Source organism: Clinocottus analis, unplaced genomic scaffold, assembly GCF_023055335.1.
Source record: "Clinocottus analis isolate CAN_PGR_092001 unplaced genomic scaffold, fCliAna1.0.p SCAF_25, whole genome shotgun sequence".
NCBI lineage: Eukaryota > Metazoa > Chordata > Actinopteri > Perciformes > Cottidae > Clinocottus > Clinocottus analis.
In genome coordinates, this window is record NW_027175987.1 from 1,145,255 (window position 1) to 1,163,678 (window position 18,424).

Sequence of the window (18,424 nt, forward strand, 5' to 3'; positions counted from 1 at the left end):
TGCAGTTGTATGAGTGACTTAACTTCTCTGAATCCGATGTTTTCTGCTCGGTAACTGTGTTGCTGTATGTCTTGTGCTCTTCACAGACAAGCGTACAGACAAATCAGCCGTGTCTGGAGCTATCCGCATGCACATTAATGTAGAGATCAAAGGAGAGGAGACGGTCGCCCCCTATCACGTTCAGTACACCTGTTTGCATGAAGTAAGCTCAGTGTGGTCTGTGTTTGTGTGTTTGAACAAGTAAAACACTTATGAAATACATCAAGAGCTGTACTTAAATACTGTTTTGAGGAACTGGGTTTCTATATGTGCATTTCAAGAGACCTTTTACCGTTAGATATTTAGGAATATTGTAATTTTTAAATCACTATAGTAACTTTGAACAGGTATTTTGAACGTGGTAAATTCACTGTTGATCTGCTTTAGTGTCTCTGCATTGTCTGTCCATGTGTACACTGCACATTTATGACAGATTGGGCATTTCAAAAATACAATTTGAACATGTTTTTGATTGATAGGTTTATGCTTTATCCACAACAGTGTTTTGTCTGTGCATCTGTGAGTGCAAAGTCATCCTCATGAGCTACGCCAAACAGGTTAATTTACCGCTCCAAATTAATCTTAAGTTAACGTGAGGTTTGCTTTGCACCCATAACTCTCTGCTGATTGATTGTCGACCAATCACGGCCTTGTACGGAGTCATTAATCAGCCCCATTACTCAACAGAGCAAATTAGCTGAACCTCAACGGACAAATGGCCGCTGTTATTGCTGCACGTAAGTGGCCATAAACCACGTTACCGGCTCAGAAGTCAAAACAGCACCTTGCGTTGGCCTCATAATGCAGCTTCATGGCAAGTTATGGAGAACAGCCATTTCAAGACAAACAGATCATGTAATCTGCTCTGTGTTTGTACGATGAAACATCTGTGCAGATGCTCACCATTGTGTTTGTCTCTTTGCCTCCTCATCTATAGTTTCTCTCACTCTCTCTCTCTCCTTTATTTCTTGACACCTCGTTCAATTCTCCCTCTAACCCTCTTTCTATTTTCGTCCGTGTAGAACCTTTTCCACTATGTGACAGATATCCAAAACAACGGGGTGGTGAAGATCCCCGATGCCAAAGGGGATGACGCATGGAAGGTCTACTTCGAGGAGACTCCCCAGGAGATTGTCGATGAGTTTGCTATGCGTTATGGAGTGGAGTCCATCTACCAGGCCATGACGTATGTGACCGTCTGAAAGCTTTACTGAAGGCTGTGTGTTTGCCTGCATTTCTGGTTGTTTTCAGACTTCATTAATCCTGTTTTTGCTTATACGTCTCTCTCTCTTTTGCAGTCACTTTGCCTGTCTGTCATCTAAGTACATGTGCCCAGGTGTGCCTGCGGTGATGAGTACCCTGCTGGCTAACATCAACGCCTACTACGCTCACACCACCCAGGCAACGAACAACGTCTCTGCCTCAGATCGCTTTGCTGCTTCTAACTTTGGGGTGAGTCACTAGATCCAACATTAAAGACAATATCATAATTCCCTTGTTAAAAAAAGGGGTAGTATCTTTGCTTTTCAAAAAAAGGTTGTTTTTTATGATCATGTACTTATTTAAGCATGTTTTGTGTGTCTGCTAAACGTTCAAATCTGTGTTGTAATTCCCACAGAAAGAGCGATTTGTCAAGCTTCTGGACCAGCTTCACAACTCTCTGAGGATCGACCTGTCTATGTACCGAGTAAGATTGCTCTCCGGCTTACGCTTTGCCCTCATATATTATCTGTGGAAAGTTTATAGTGATAGAGGCTGGATAGTCCAAGTGATGGCAGAACATCCTCCCACCTCCCCTCTTTTTCTCTACTGTACTGCAGTTCCTCTTGGAGAGAAGCAGTTAGACAAAGCAGGCGGACGTGTTAATTAGACTGACTGACAGCTCCTTTGAAACATGCACAGACACATCCAGGAAACACTGCACACCCACACAGTGACAAGTGATCACACAAACACACAGTGGATAAGGATGGACGTGAAGTCGCGTGTTGTTCCTCACTGCATTTTGTTTTCTTCGTCGTCCGTCTGCAGAACAACTTCCCTGCCAGCAGTCCTGAGCGGCTGCAGGACCTCAAGTCCACAGTGGATCTCCTCACCAGTATCACCTTCTTTAGGATGAAGGTACTGTCCCATCTGTTGTCTTCTTCTGCAAAGCCTTTTTCATCTTTATCAGTATTTTCTGCACTGCACTCATGGCCATTTAGCTGAGTGTGTTACACGTATAGGACGTAATAAAGTTCATCAACAATTTCTTCTTTACTCTGACTCGGAAAGCACCCTTTTTTTTAAAAAAAGAAGATTCATTTCGTATTTGTCTTCGTACTCAAGAAGAGCATAAGGACATTTGTGAAATGTCATAATTTGGTGAATTAATATCCGTTCACTTGCCTTTTTAACTTTGTGTTCAGGTCCAAGAGCTTCAGTCTCCACCCAGAGCCAGCCAAGTGGTGAAGGACTGTGTCAAAGCCTGCCTCAACTCCACCTACGAGTACATCTTCAATAACTGTCATGAGCTGTACAGCCGCGAGTATCAGACAGACCCGGTAAGAAGCAGCGGCTTGTTATATATCTGTGTAGGTGTGAGTGAATATCTGTCTCTCTCTTTCTCCCCATTCAAAATGTTCACATTTTAATTTTGCTTTAATGACCTGACCTTAATTTAGGACAGTAAAATAAGAGACGACAACTGTAAATGTAATGAAAAAGATGATATAGAAATCAAAATGGAGGGCAGATTTTAAAGGAGTTCATCACGTCTTGGTGCATCTCTACATGCATAATGTCTGTTCAAATGAATCTGCTGTGTTCACAGGAAACATACACATTTGGCTAAGTACGGTCTCTTTTCTTTTTCTCTTAGTTTATCACGTTTACTTATACAACAATTGTACTTGGCTTTTCTTCAGAAAAAATCGTAAAGGAAAGAGACTTCGATTGGCACCAGACTTCGATTTTTTTGTCGTTGTAGCCGTCCAATGATGGATGTACTTTTCGTTTTCTTTTTGGCTGTGATTCAGTTCCTTCTCTCAGAAGAAACAAGCAGGATCGATCACTGCCTAGCTCCAGACCGACTGAACGCGTTGGCCCTCATAATCAAACTTAGCCTGCAGTTTTCTTCATAAATAACCGCTACAAAGAAAGGATTTTTTTGAATATTATAACTCCTTTGCGTGACGTCTGTATTTTGCTGAGTGCGTCTGTGTGTGGTGAGTCTCCGTCATCCTCTTAGTCTGGGTAGGCCAGGCGCTCCCATCCATCACTCCTGCATCGGATTCCAACAGGGATTTTTAGAAGTTGCTTTAAGTCCTCATTAAAGCGGCAACTCCATTCATACTCCCTCGTGAATTTCAAATAAGCATTTTTCCCTTTGAATAAAACATTTTATCCTGAGGGACGTTGCTGTATTTTGTTGAAAATCTCTGCAAGGTCATCCTTCACTCTTCAGCCCCTGCGGTGCTCTGGCTTAGTTTTTTTTCTTCCGCTAAATCAAAGAAGTCGTCCAGACAGTCGGCATTCTGAGTCTGTGGCTGTTTGTGTGAACAGCAAGAAAACATCACAACACAGTCAAGATTTCCCAGGAAAAAAAAAAGTATCTCAGACAATAAAATGTGTATAAATATATACAGTTCTTGTTGGAAGACTGGCCCAATGGTTATCGTGTCCAGTGTGTGAAAATGACTTTCATGATGGTGAGAAAGTTGTTTTTAACAGACGTGTTTTGAGCAGAATACAGTTGTTGGCAGTTGTTTCCAGATATTCTGGTCCCTCCATCACAAACTAAACAAAGTGATCAGCAGGCTAATTTCACCCCAAAGAGTATATGTAGTTTTTCTTATGTGTGTGTGTGTGTGACTCTCGTTGTGTCGCTGCTTTTCCAGGCTAAACAAGGTGTAGTGCCGCCGGAGGAGCAAGGGCCCTGCATCAAGAATCTGGATTTTTGGTCCAAACTCATCACACTTATCGTCTCCATTATCGAGGAGGACAAGAACTCTTACACTCCCTGCTTAAACCAGTGAGTCTCTTTACTCCTCCTCTATGTGTTTGATCACATTTCCTTCTCCATCTCTTCTCCACAGTGTTTTTCCTTTTCTTGTATCTGCTCTCTCAATATGATATGCCTTGTCTCTCTAAGTGCATACACTTAGTGCCTTTCTCCTTCTCTCCTCCTTCAAGATTTCCCCAGGAGCTCAACGTGGGTAAAATCAGCGCTGAAGTGATGTGGAACCTGTTTGCTCAGGATATGAAGTATGCAATGGAGGGTGAGTGCAAGTCAATGACACGCTGAGCCTCTGAACTGACCGAGCCTTGTCAAAACATGAAGACTCGTGAGATAAATTCCGCCGAAATTACAGGTTGATGCATAGAAATGAGCTTTTTGCTCACCTTGCATTTTGTCCGCTGTATTTTTTCTTTCAGAACATGAAAAAAATCGCTTGTGCAAGAGTGCAGATTACATGAACCTGCACTTTAAGGTCAAGTGGCTGTACAACGAGTACTGCAAAGACCTGCCCTTCTTCAAGAGCCGAGTGCCTGAATATCCTGCGTGAGAAGCAACTCTTTGACTTGCACTAAAAACAGAGAAAAGCAATAAAAAAGTATCATCTTGTCCTTATTCTGCGTACCTAGTTTGTAGATCAGTAAATATGTTCTGCTCTTCATAGGTGGTTTGAGCCATTTGTTATTCAGTGGCTGGATGAAAACGAGGAAGTGTCTCGAGACTTCCTGCACGGTGCTTTGGAGAGAGACAAAAAAGATGGGGTAAATATTTCCAGCTCCCCTCCTTCCTTATCGCCACCTTCGTTCCTCTGCAAGCGCTGAGTCGCTGTTGTTGTTCATGCAGAATTACTGTAATCCATCCTTTGTACCTCCTCTGTCACACTCAAAGTTATCAGCCAAAGTTTCGCCCTCCCTCCCGCTCTGCATCTCACACTTCACCGTGCCTCTCCTGCATTCTTCAAAGGCGTCAATGGACGAGGCAGCACAGACGTGGACTTTCAGGCAGACTGCGTTTGGGCTAAGAGGATGTTTCAGTCGAAGCGATTCGTCGTATAAAGCGACTCCTTGGAAGTTCAAAGAAGCGTGGTTGAGCCGTGCATGTACTTAAGGAGGGAGACGACTCAGTGACAGCAGGATATTGTGAATTAATGGCGCCTCGTTCCATAGTTTTGACTGCAGGAAATGTGTCTCCGCCTCATTACCCAGACTCCCCAGAGGAGCACAAACACACTCACCTCTTGCCAATTATGGACCAGGTGCTAACCAGCAGCCAATTACAGGGAGACAGACAGGAACTCCCACCTGACACCGGATGGCTGTCTAACTGGCTGTATGGCTGCTTGTCTGTAGGGGGTCTGAGGCGCAGTCAAAGATACCAAAGGTTCATTTTAAAATAGCCTCTAATGAGTTCCTCTATATGGGCTTAAGTGCCCAGAGGTCACGTCTTGCTCGCTTCTCACCTGCTACTTTTCACTTATGCCTTTTCCCACTTTTTATTCACCTTGCACACCTTTTCTGCCCTACAGTTCCAGGTCACATCAGAACATGCTCTGTTCTCCTGCTCGGTGGTGGACGTGTTTTCCCAGCTCAACCAGAGCTTTGAGATCATCAGGAAGCTTGAGTGTCCTGATCCGCTGATCGTAGGACACTACATGAAGCGATTTGCGAAGGTAGATTCAGTTCAATTGAGATCTTTAGAAGTAGTTTTCACTACAGCCGGAGGTTTAATGACCTGCTGCGCTTTCTTGTTTCCCTCTGCAGACCATCAGCAATGTGCTTCTTTCCTATGCCGATATCATATCCAAGGTGTTTGCCAACTATGTCACCATGGAGAAAGTGGTGAGTGGCCAAAGACTTGATGAACCTGTCTAGAGTCAACTTGGTTAATTCTAATCAAAACACTGCAAACAAAAAAATACGTGAGAGTTTCAGTTTAACACGATTGATGCAACACTAATTGTGACAACATCAAACAGTTTAGTGTATTCATGGTTGCTGTAAGAAATGTTTCTTTGACGTCTATACCACTAAGAAAGGCTGATCCGTATGTCTTTCTATCCTCAGCCCTGCATCCTGATCAACAACATCCAGCAGCTAAGAGTTCAGCTGGAGAAGATGTTTGAAGCCATGGGTGGAAAAGATGTTAGTAATTCTCTTTTTTTGGGGGTGGGGGCGGTTTCAACTGTCAACTACTATTAGTAAATCAACTTAATTTTGTGGGCGTATGTTAGTATTTGGTCACAGTTGTATTTGACAAAAATGTCATCATAACCTTTCAGCATTCTGTGATTCAAATGGTCGGAGAGAAAACTATTCCTCCTCCTTTCGGTCCTTCTTTTTGCTTTAGGAAAATGTAGGGTGTGAAAAATAGCATTCCTATTGGCAGTTATACAAATACAGATGCTGCTATTCCAGCATTGACAACATGGGCTACAGTGCAAACCACAAAATGTCTGACTTATCAAAAAGATTGATGCTGCATATTGCTTATCTGCACCTAGCAAAGATTAGCTAAACTATCAGCAACATTTTCTCTCCACCAGTTTAGCAAAAAGCCAAACTATTTGCTACAGTTTCCAAAAAATATCACCCAGAGTTTGCAAAGCAATCAAGACAAAATGTTCTCAAAGAACTGAAACTATAAAACCGCATTGGGAGCACAAACACGATCGATATGATGTTTAAAATGAAAGACTAGTACTGGTACAGACACTGTGAGAAGGATGACGAAACGTACCCCTGCTTTAATCCAAATGTGCTATGTCATGTGTGTGTGTTTCCATGTTCGTACTTTAGCTGTGTGTGGAGGCCAGCGACATCCTGAAAGACCTGCAGATTAAGCTCAACAATGTCATGGATGATCTCAGCAGGATTTTCTCCGTCAGGTAGAAACACACTCACACACAAAGTCAACCCAACATAAGTCTGACGTTAATGCGATGCATATTCAGACGGACCGGCAGACGCAGTGCAGACTTTGTTAAAAGCCTCTTCTCATCTGTAGTTTCCAGCCTCACATAGAGGAGAACGTGAAGCAGATGGGAGACATCTTGGCTCAGGTGAAGGGAACCTCAAATGTGGGGAACGCCAGCAGCGTTGCCCAGGACGCTGACAACGTCCTGCAACCCATCATGGAGTTCCTGGACAGCAAGTGAGGCCATTTTAGTGGAGTCCTCTAAAAGGGATGGTTCAGCTTTGAGGGCATTTCATTACTTTTACCGACAAACTCATGCTTGTTTTTGTTTCTAAGTGCAATTTTAAGGTATGTTTGATTGGTCATAAGAGTTTAGGTCAAGGTGTAGATCTCGGTGAAACTAATCCACACATACATGGTTAATATTATTATGTAGTTTACTTGATTCCGAAGTCATGTTATGGATTGTGCCAAGCTAATATTATCACTGAAACTGCTCACCAAGACATAAGATGGATTAAAAAAGGCGTCCATGAGCACGCCTGACTCTAGGTGAGTAGAAGCAAAAAAGAAATTCCCTAAAAGACTTTTTGATGGTACACAACCCTTTTTTTCTTGATTATCTTTGTTGTCTTTTGATTAATTTTTGATTACTTTGATTATTCACGTTATCTTTTGGCTTGCTGCTGCTGCCGCTTATTATTCATCACTCCTTCCTGTCTTCTGTCTCCCCCACCTCCTGCCAGCTTGACTTTGTTTGCTAAGATCTGTGAGAAGACTGTGCTGAAGCGTGTGTTGAAGGAGCTGTGGAAGCTGGTGATGAACACCATGGAGAAGACCATCGTTCTGCCGCCGCTCACAGACCAAACGGTGAGAGTGCACGGACGTATGAACACACATTCGGAGGCGTACAGCCGTTCAAATACACACAATAATGACGCTAAGCTGCACACGTTGGCACTCGATGCTGACTGCGCTTGCTGCACACGCAAGAAGGACATTTTTAGTGTGGATAAATATCCACATACTATATGCAAGTGTGGATGTTGCAACGGAGAGAATATCAGATCTTATGATGACCACGGCAATATGATTATAAAAGATTGTGTGCAAAACATGTATCACACATGCAAGAATACGCACATACACACACCTCCAACTGCTGAGGCAGCATCAAGAGAACGAGGAGGAGGTGGAGGATAAGGAAAGGCAATACAAAGGCCGACATTTTGTGTGTGTGTTGCTATTCAAGATAGCCCTCTTATAAAAGATCAATCTCTATACAGCATCCTATCCACACATTATATTTAGCATCGCCCCCGGTGCCTTCATTCATCCAAACAATCAAGATGAAACCCGCCCCTTGAAAAATAAAAGAAAAAGATGAAAAGAGAAAAGGAGTGCACCATATCATTCTTACACCAGCTCATGGCTGCTCTCCAGTATGTCAGCCAACAATTATCTGGAGAGATTTCTGATTTCTGAGTAACTCATAACAAAGTGGCAGAAAATATTTGCCCAAAGGATCTGGCCCACTTCCAAAAAAAAAAAGAAAAGAAAAGAAAAAAAGAATCATACATTTTGGAAAGCAGCCTCTTGTTTTCTTTTGTTTTGGATATATGTGTTCTTATTTGTGTTCGGTTATGAACTAAAGAGCCTCATATCACTTTTAATAAGGTGATTTTTAATCTCTGGTTACCATGTCCGGTGCTAGCCAGTTATCAACACAACTGGTTAGCCATCAGTCTGCAGTTTGTCCCCCTGTCCAATTGAGTTAACCCAATCAGGACAACATAGTGAACATAGTGAATATGTGTGCAAATACCACACCATCATCTCCGGCTATTATGTCATATGAAGTTGCTATTAAAAGCCCCAAACATTTTTTTGCTCTATTCTAAGAGATTTCATAGTGGTAAAGTTCCAACTACTAAAGTAAACTTAACCGCTGGCCCCTCTCCCTTCTCTACCTGTACATAGTCCAGGCTTTAGACATGCATCATTTGGTCCACGTCCTTTCAGCCCTCAGGCCCAAACTTGTGTTTTTTTGTTTTTTTATTGATGTGGGGCTCTTTGCAGCTTGACTGACCCTTCTCTCTGGTTGTTGTTGTGATTACTATTACATCCTGCTCCCACCGCTCTCCCTCCACAGATGATTGTAAGTACAGCACTCCTGCGTGTGTGTCTGTCTGTTCGTCCACGGTGGTTGGTTCTTTGCTATATGTGGCTGCGATCTTCCCCTGTTTTATACCCCACATAACACCCTCTCCCTTCTCACAACCTCTCAGATCTGTCCCAATCTGTCTTCTTCTTCTTCTTCTTCTTCTTCTTCTTCTTCTTCTTCTTCTTCTTCTTTTCTTGTCTTCTTCTCATTCCTCTTCACTTGTTTTCCTTCTTCTCTTCCCCTTCTTGTTCTTCTTCCTCTTCTCGTCGCTTCCTTTTCTCCTTCTACTTCCTCTTTGTCTTCTTCTCCCTTTTCACCTTCTTCTTCATCCCCCTCTTCTCCTTCCTCTCCTCCAACACTGTCTCTCTTTTGAGAAGACAGAAGCATGGTGCATTCCTGACTTGTTCTGATAGGTCCCACAACCCCTATGAAAAATCTCCACCAATCAATGCCCCCCCCCCTGTTCTGCTGTCTCTTCTTCCCGAACACTCTCCTCAAACAGGAAGTGGTACTCCTCTCTTGCGCCTGGTGTTGCCTTGTTTCTTCTCATGCATTGTGCCCTTTATACTGGGACTCTGGTGGGGTGACTCTGATCTCTCGGTGACTTGGTATCTGGTGTCCTGCCCCACCCACCCCCCCCCCACCCCACGCCCGTCTCCCTGCCTCCACTGTCCCCACCTTTCCCACCTGTTTGAAATGTGTCCCCCTCCACCGCCCACTGTGGGTTTGTTGCTTGCATCTGATCTATTTCAACACTGCAGTCTTCCCCTCGGTATATACTGTACAACATTGTACTGTATGTCCCTGCAGACCTGTCATGTTGGTCTGTCCTGGTTTGATTTCATGTTCTGTTGTTACTATGATGATTGTGATGCCGGTATTGTGTCACTGGTCCTGATGCACGGAACAACTTTTCTTACGAGACGTTATTGGTTTGAGTTGATGTTGGTCCCAAAAAGGTGCGTTCAATGCGAAAAAATAGTCCATGGTGTACTTGTGCCGCATAGGAAGTGATGCTTTCTAATGAACAGAATTGATGTATGTTTCTTGGTCAAGTTGATCTGCACCGCGGTGAAGGGAGTATTCAGTTTCTTAGCATGCAAATATCCAGAAATAAGGAATGTGGAAATAATTTATTACAGGTCCAATACCTGTTCTAAAAATGTTACTTAAGTAAAAAAAAGTTAAAGTACATATTTCGCAGAAATATTGCCCTTGTGAGAGTTTTAACTATCAAATATATAGTGTTTGTTATAAATATGTACAATATATATGCTACACAACAAATTTAGCATTCAGATTTTTACTTAAATACATAATAAATGGCTGTTAAGTCAATATCCATTGTGGAAAAAGATAACATAATCGTTTTAGACTATTACTATAGTGTGTATATACACTGATGAATTTATTGCAATATTACATTTTTTAGATATATATATTTTTTTTACAGTTTTATAAAACTGGATGTCTGTGGTGGCATTCCCCGACGTAATGCTGTATTTCTGATTGATTTAGAGTTTCTAATTACGTGAAAACAACGGAATTGGGCTTTTGAGTTTAAATGCCTGGAGTCTTTATGTTGTTACACCATTTTCTGTTTTCTATTCAATTCTTCTCAAATTGTGTCTATATGATGAAAAAGAAATTTAACAACGCAGTTCATAATAATGAAAATATAAAAATATTGCAATACTTTCATCATTGAGCCACAGATCTTCTTTTTTAAGGGATAGTTTGAATTTTGGGGAACTTATTTGCTTTCTTGTCAAAAGTAAGATACGCAGATTGTTTGAGTTTAAATATTTTTCTAAGTTTAAGTTTTTAAGTTTGTGATGGATACCACACTCATATCTGTGCTTTCTGTATGGAGCAAGCGCCCGGATGCAATTAGCTTAACTTAGCTTAAAGACTAGCGGAGGGGAAACAGCTAGCTAGTCCTTCTTCAGTTTAAAAATCCACCTACTACCACTGAAGCTCACTCATGAACATGTTATATCTGATGTAGTTTATTCTGTACACATTTAAAATAACAATTGTGGGTTTACTGAGTTACACGCAGAAACTATTTATTGGCGTTAGCAGCCGGCCGCAGTGCCTGAATGGAGCCATGACACAGTTGCAGCACACGTAAAATCACATTCGGTCACTGTTACGCTCTGCTTGTGGCCAGATTAAGCAAACAAGACATAATGTGTTTCTTTGTGAGCAGAGAGATGCAGTGGCTAAAGCAAGCTAGCTGTTTCCCTTGTTTCTGTCTGCTAATACAAGTTGATCATCTGCCTGCTTTAGCGCTGTGCTAGCACAAATATCTTCTCATCTAAATCTGCGTAGGAAGGCAAATAAATGTGGACAAAGTGTTCTGTTTTATCAGCATGCAGTTACTCCTGTCAGCATGTATGCTGTTCTTGCTCTGCCAACTGGCAGTTTGTTGTCTGATTTTGTTGGTTTGGAAGTAAAGCCTATTAGCTAAGTGAAAGGAGGTGACATCTGCAGCAGTGTGTATGCTCATTTTTATTTCTACATTTTGCACGTATGCACTTAAAAGAGAGTGAAGTCAGACTGCAGGGACTGGCCACTGCTTGAAGTATTAACCACATGCTCTCTTTCCAGGGGAGACTGAAGAATGCTTCTCACAGTGATGTAAGGACTAAACCCCTTTAGATCAATGTGTCTTGTCTCTCTCCTTGTCTTCTCTACGTGTCTCCGTCTATCTCCCTCAGCTCGTCAGTCAAACAAAGCAGTGGAATATTGATTTTTGTTTTTTCACAATGTTCCGCTATAGTGCTGTTTATATGCTGTTTATATGCTGTAGCAGTCAGTAGCTTCCTGCACTCCCAGTCTCAGCGCAGGTCATGCACTCAAAGCTGCATGCGTACATTTGCGGCTCAAACGCACCACAAACCGTAAGCCGAGGAGGTCAATAGTCGATTAATTTCACTTGGAGTTCAAAAACAACGAACTGTTTTGTTCATCTCTGCAACACAGAAGGTGTGGTTCACCTGCAAGTTGCATTGCAAGTCAAACCAGCTGAGCTTCATGAGCCTCACTTTGACCTGCAGCTTATGGTGCATTTTAGCCGCAGAAATGTGAAAAATTTAACATATTATAATTACTTTCATCTCAGCAGCCCCATTTCAATAAAAGGCACAACTATCTACCTCCATTTCTGTAGGTTTAACAACGTGTAGCTGGATTTATCTCACATGAGCCTGTCAGGCTTTGCTTGCCTGACTTGAATTAATGTAAATACAGTTTAAATGGTTAGACACATTACTGTTTCAATAGTGGATTATAGCATATTTTTTCTTACATTATTGTGCTGTTGAGCACGAGCCCAATACATTATAATATAAAAGCTTATTTCATGCCTCAGGCTGTACCCAAGTATAGTTTTAAAGTGCAGTCAGTAGCACTTAGTGATATGTTCGCTTACCCGAGTATAGCATTAGGTCGGACATCCAGTAATACCTGCATACCCCACAATGCAAGTGCATAGCTGTTACGTGTGTGTGTGTGTGTGTGTGTGTGTGTGTGTGTGTGTGTGTGTGTGTGTGTGCGTGTGCGTGCACAAATGTGCGTGCACAAATGTGTGTTCTTTCTTGTCCTCACTACGAGCTGAGCCACTTTCCCTTTTCTTTCTACTTTGTGTGTGTGTGTGTGTGTGTGTGTGTGTGTGTGTGTGTGTGCGTGTGTGTGCGCGCGTGTGGATTTGTGCAGCGGAGCGTAATATTCTGGAATGAATAAAAAACAGATAAGTGTGATAACGGCACTAGAAGGAAAAAGCACTTTGATATCTGTGAAGCGGCTTAGAGTGACTGTTCATGAATGTGTGTGTCAGAAATTGTCGCTGTCTGTGTGACACTAAGCCGTTTACCGCTGCACTGCATTGTCCTGATGATGACAATACTCTGCTCTCTCCTCCTCTCTACCTTTTTCTTCTACCTGCTGCCTTTTCCAGGGCACTCAGCTCATCTTTAATGCTGCCAAGGAGCTGGGACAGCTGTCCAAGCTGAAGGTACAGTGTGTTTTTACACCGTTGTGCTCTGGGCCTGACATCAGGGCTTCAGATCAAGACTCTAATGGCCTAGAAAACTCGAGACAAAACATATGAATCGACGGGCGTGTCATTTTGGTCTGTGCTTCTTTGATCGTCGTCTTCAGGAGCACATGGTTCGAGAGGAGGCCAAAGCGCTCAGCCCGAAGCAGTGTGCTGTGATAGAGCTGGCCCTGGACACCATCAAGGTAACAACCCTTTTCTATATGTGCACAGACTTTGGAGCCTCTTTAAATGTTAAACAATAAACAGGTACGCTCGTGGAGGATTACAGAAAATGCTTTGCTTTCAAAAGTCCTATTTGTATTATAGACGTTGTCTGCAAGGATGTGGTGAATAGTCTGTGAAGTTTTTTGTTTAAACATCAAATCATCATTAAATCATGTTTCTACGATTGCTATATATCTACATGTGAGTGATGTACTCGGCAAAGCATTGTAACAACAAACAACATACAAAATAACTACAAATCACTGTAGGGGTTTTTGAATTTTTGTATTTAGATGCAAATAAAATGTTTTTTCTGTGCTTTTTGAGATGGTTAAGAAAGAGGAAATAAGATGATAAATTGGACATTTAAGTCCAAAAGCATCTCTTGGATGATATGACTCGTATCCATAGAGCAGGGGCACAGAAATGATTCAGATGTAGAGCTGGAACGTGCTCTGTAACGTGCCAGAGATTATGTACATATTAAATTAATGCAAGCTGTTGGTGGCAGATCCAGAATATGGAGCGACTGGTTCCACAGAAACCAGCATCGCTTTTAACGTCAACACTACAATTTTAAATGTATGATTTGGCTATAAATCATGAGAAGAATGCACATCACAATTTCCTTAATTTCCTATAAAATGTCTGTTTTGACCAACCAACAGTCCAAACATTTTCATTGTACTCAGATATAATACAAGAAAAAGGAGAAAATAGATACACAAATGTTAGCTTTTTTTAAAAAAAGTACTGTCAAAAGAGTTTTTTAATCATATCCTGTCATTGAATAATCAACTGTCTGAGTAGATTAGGCTCGCCAAATAAATTTAATCTTTCAGATCCCTTTTAAAACACACACAAACAGGTTTTTTTGTGAATAATTCCTTTTCCACCTTTTAGCTTTTGTAAACTTTTTGACCTGTTTGGTGGCGTGATTAGTTGTATCTGGTTACCTTGTATAATACTTTCTATTTTATTGTTGTTTTGCATGGTTGAAACTGTTTTCATAAAGAATCTATACAAGTATAGGTTATTATTATTGATCGTTGCAAGTGCATTCTCTTCTTAAACTAATATTTAACTGTGGGAAGTATAAGTTAACAGCTGTCTTCTACTTTGTCTGGCTGTCTTTGTGTCTAGCAATACTTCCATGCTGGGGGTGTGGGTCTGAAGAAGACTTTCCTGGAGAAGAGTCCTGACCTCCTGTCTCTCCACTACGCCCTGTCCCTCTACACGCAGGCAACAGACAAACTCGTGAGGACTTTTGTCCAGTCACAGAATGCACAAGGTAAAATCATTGTCTTTGGGGGAACTTTGTGATTCTCTTCGTCTACACTAACTTATTTTTCCAAGTTTAATATCTAATGCAACGTCATTCTGTTATTAAGGTCAGGATATCTCTGTACCCTCCCCTCTCAGTGTCACTCCTCTGTTGACATTAGGGTTTCCCAATGTTGAGCTCTATATACTGAAAACATCTCACATGCTTTGTAGAGCATGAAGACTTTAGCTGCACAATATTATCTCTCTACTCTGGAATTCGGAGACTCCTGGTAGCCAGCCTCGGGGAAACGCACAGACTATATTTTTTTACATGATCTGACAGCTATTTGCGATGGAAAAAATGAATACCCGCCTCCTCTTTTCTCTTGCTCTTTGATTCTGTTGCTCAGCCTCCATCCCACCGTCAGATGGCTTCGTAACAGCCATCATCCTTGTGGAAGCGCTGATGGCTGACACGCTGTCCCTGGGCGCCGCTGGTAGAAATGCCACGATCGCTTAGAATTTAATTAGCAGAAATGCCACGTTGTTTATTGGCGCATACCTAGGTCCGTTTTTACAGCAGTAGATCTGTGTGAGATTTGCATGTCGCAGGATTTTCCAGCAGAGCAGAAGAATTTAAACAACCGAATTGGATTTAAAATAACAACGTATTTATCAGGATCTCTCCCATCTTTAGGGACACTACTTCTAAATGTTGGTCTGTGTTTCTACTCTGTAAACCTCATATTTCTACATGTTTCTTCTTTCTCTGTCCACTCCCTCCTTCTGCCCCGTCTGTGGGCCAGTGTTCGGCGGGAAGGGGGTGAGGTTCACCACTAGTGAGGATGTTTGCCCAGAAAAGGGTATGTGGCATTCAGGCTCAGTGCCTGAGACATCCAGGACTACCGGAAAGCCTCCGGACCGAAGCCCAACTCCCTCCACCTTCCACCCCATGTGCATCCCCAAACTCTCCTGCCTGCTCAAACTCATCCCAACAGACAAATACAATGCACAGATTGAACACCTATATCTCCTTTGCACACGCATACACGCCCACCGCAACTATAAGAACGGATAGACTTTATGCATTCATGCATGTAATGTACACACTGATGTCTGTATGTACGGAACTGCACTGAATACATACGCCATGGACTGTATGTATGAGCAGACACTCAAGCATGATGTGCTGACATCAGACAAAAAGAATAGAAATGCATTAAAGTGTGGAGGAATCCTGATCCAGCATGATGTCACCCAGAGAGGCCCGAGGGGGCGGGCGTGCGTGCGTGTGTGTGTGTGTGCGTGTGTGTGTGTGTGTGTGTGTGCGCGTGGGCGAGAGGATGAGCGAGTGACTGAGCAGAGCTGATGTGACCGAGTGAGACTGTCTTTAAGGTTGTTGAAGCAGAAGCACAGTGTATTGTCTGTCTCCAGCGAGGAAGACGGAGAGGAAATCCTTCCCCCTCCCACCCCTGACGTTACCACCCCTGCCGCTGTGTTTTTGAAGTGGAAAAACGCTGAAGGAGAAGACGAGAATGATTATGTAAAACGATGACCGTTCAGATTTGTCTGGGAGGGCTCCCTGTCCTCGCCTGCTCCACCGTCACACATAAATAACACAGAGACGGACACGTTCAAATCCACACACAACTCCCACGTGCAGCTTGTCCCGCCCTACAGCAGTGACCAACCCCCTCCCCCCCACTCCACAGATTGAGCCAATCGGAACCAGTCCCTAAGGTCAGGTGGTCAAATTTCTGTCACTCTAGATTAGTTTCCAAAGATCTGACTCTTTCTCACAAGCGCTTACGCAGGATGACTTCATTTTATGCTGCACAACAGCACACTGAAAGTCCTCTTGATGAACAACAGCGGTATATAAAGTGGTAAAGGCTCCAATAAAAAATATATTGCACACTAAGTTGTGTTGTTCCCTGGAGAGCGAATCCAAGGAGAAACGTATAGAAGCACGAAACCGAATAGCTTATGTCAGAACTAAAAAACTAAGTGAATGGACCGCACTAATTTAGGTTTACTTTGAAAATCTGTCTGAATTCATGTGCTCTGATTGAACTGAAGTCTATTCCATTGAGACTTGATTGAAGTTTGTATTCTTCATCTTGATTTTCTCAATTTTACCAATTAAAAATGAGCTACTTCTGACAATTTGATTTTCTCTTTGATTTTGGTAAATAATCTTTAATCCGCCACACAAATTTAGAGGTTTTCAAAGTTAAATATTTCATCGCTATTGGCTCAGTGGTATTTACATTTCAGCATTCAACATTTTATAATTAGGTGTTCATTATCACGGTCTGTCTTTGCTCCCACAGTGTTGGTAAAGAAAACAACCATGTGAGATGACGAGAGATGATTACTGCAGGAAATGAGCTGCGTTATTTATATTAGAAATAATCAAATGTCAAGGTGTTTTAACGCTGTTTACAATACAAGTTTAACATTGAATGTCTGGTTAAAAAAAAAAAGTTATATGCTCGGAAAAAAGTGCACCTACCGAAGAAGAAAAGCCTGCGTTTTCTTGGCAACATCTTTCTGCTTCCCAGCCAGCAAAGTTTGTTTCTCATCTTTCATGGAAGTCCTCCATAGAGTAGACGAGGCCAGATGGACGACTGCTGCTCTCTTTGGTCCTGTTGGCAGCGACACCAGCCATCCCATAATGCTCCCTGGAGAGCTGCATGCCAGGAACACTGTGCCGTCTAACTCCCACAGACACCTTGTTTCGTGGGTGGCTGGTTGAAAAACACACAAACGGGCTGCTGGTCGTTGCCACAAAGCTACCGTTGACAAAGCGAAGACATTAATTAAAACACTGCAAAAGTATGTCCATCTGTCACCGTATCCTTCTGGAGTTGTATGTGGATCTCGAGCGCTTATTCACATGCAGCACAAAACAACACACACACAGGCACTGAGGAAAGATTTGTCTATTATTTCCCTCCCAGACAAAAGAGTTGGAGCTGTTGCGGTCAAGTTATATTGAACCAAAGCAAATGTATTTGGTGTTGAAATGCAAACATATCTGACTTCAATCATTTGTAGTCATAGCTAAATGAATACGATTATAGTAAGTCAAATTTGAGACCTGTCATATTATATTCATGTGATCACATATTTGCATCAAAGGGCTGTAATGCATTCAACAGAACATCTGTTCATACTTAAATTTCATTTCGAGGACTTGCCGACATGCAATAGTGTCATCTGTATAGTGTAGATAGAAACATCGAGGGTAAAGTGACACTGTGGAGAAACATAATGACAACATTAGGTCAATGGAGGTAAAAAAAAAAAAAAATAACCAAGAAGTAAGGATCTTGAATTTGAGTCCTTCAGATTCTATTCACGCAGCTTTTATTGAGAATTGGATAGCAGTAGAGACGTCCTGAGCTGCTTCTCTCTCCGTAAAGTCCTTTCCCTTTCTTGTCCCTCCTCTGGCCATGCTTTCAAACCAAGGAATGGGTGTGTCCAGCTGTCTAGATCCATCTGAGCATGTCCTGACCTGATCTATGTCGGGGGTACCACACTGTCAGCTTCTCTCCTGTCTCCTTCTCTGCCTCTAACTAACCACCCTGCATCCAAACGGACAACTTGCACCTATGAGTGGGCACAAATTACTGTCCTCACTGAACCCAAACCATTACCTCACAATTGCTGACTTGTAACGTCTCACTGGAGAAAATAATTCAGCTATTTTGGATCGGTACACACGTTTCCTCAAATTGTACTGCATTACCTTTATGCATGCCCACTCATAGCA

General features: G+C 42.3%; 1 protein-coding gene across 1 annotated transcript in view; it reads left to right on the forward strand.

The window, feature by feature from the left end:
* Positions 1-18,424, forward strand: part of unc13a (unc-13 homolog A (C. elegans)) — a 42,985-nt gene that overhangs the window by 20,104 nt on the left and 4,457 nt on the right. Inside the window, exons 20-38 of the mRNA XM_068591301.1 lie at positions 87-202; positions 1,062-1,225; positions 1,338-1,491; positions 1,658-1,726; positions 2,071-2,160; positions 2,448-2,582; positions 3,918-4,051; positions 4,213-4,298; positions 4,456-4,582; positions 4,701-4,797; positions 5,562-5,705; positions 5,797-5,874; positions 6,100-6,177; positions 6,832-6,920; positions 7,040-7,186; positions 7,696-7,819; positions 13,075-13,131; positions 13,278-13,358; positions 14,524-14,671. Of these exons, the coding sequence (XP_068447402.1) occupies positions 87-202; positions 1,062-1,225; positions 1,338-1,491; positions 1,658-1,726; positions 2,071-2,160; positions 2,448-2,582; positions 3,918-4,051; positions 4,213-4,298; positions 4,456-4,582; positions 4,701-4,797; positions 5,562-5,705; positions 5,797-5,874; positions 6,100-6,177; positions 6,832-6,920; positions 7,040-7,186; positions 7,696-7,819; positions 13,075-13,131; positions 13,278-13,358; positions 14,524-14,671 (2,118 nt within the window). The remainder of the gene's footprint in view (positions 1-86; positions 203-1,061; positions 1,226-1,337; positions 1,492-1,657; positions 1,727-2,070; positions 2,161-2,447; positions 2,583-3,917; positions 4,052-4,212; positions 4,299-4,455; positions 4,583-4,700; positions 4,798-5,561; positions 5,706-5,796; positions 5,875-6,099; positions 6,178-6,831; positions 6,921-7,039; positions 7,187-7,695; positions 7,820-13,074; positions 13,132-13,277; positions 13,359-14,523; positions 14,672-18,424) is intronic.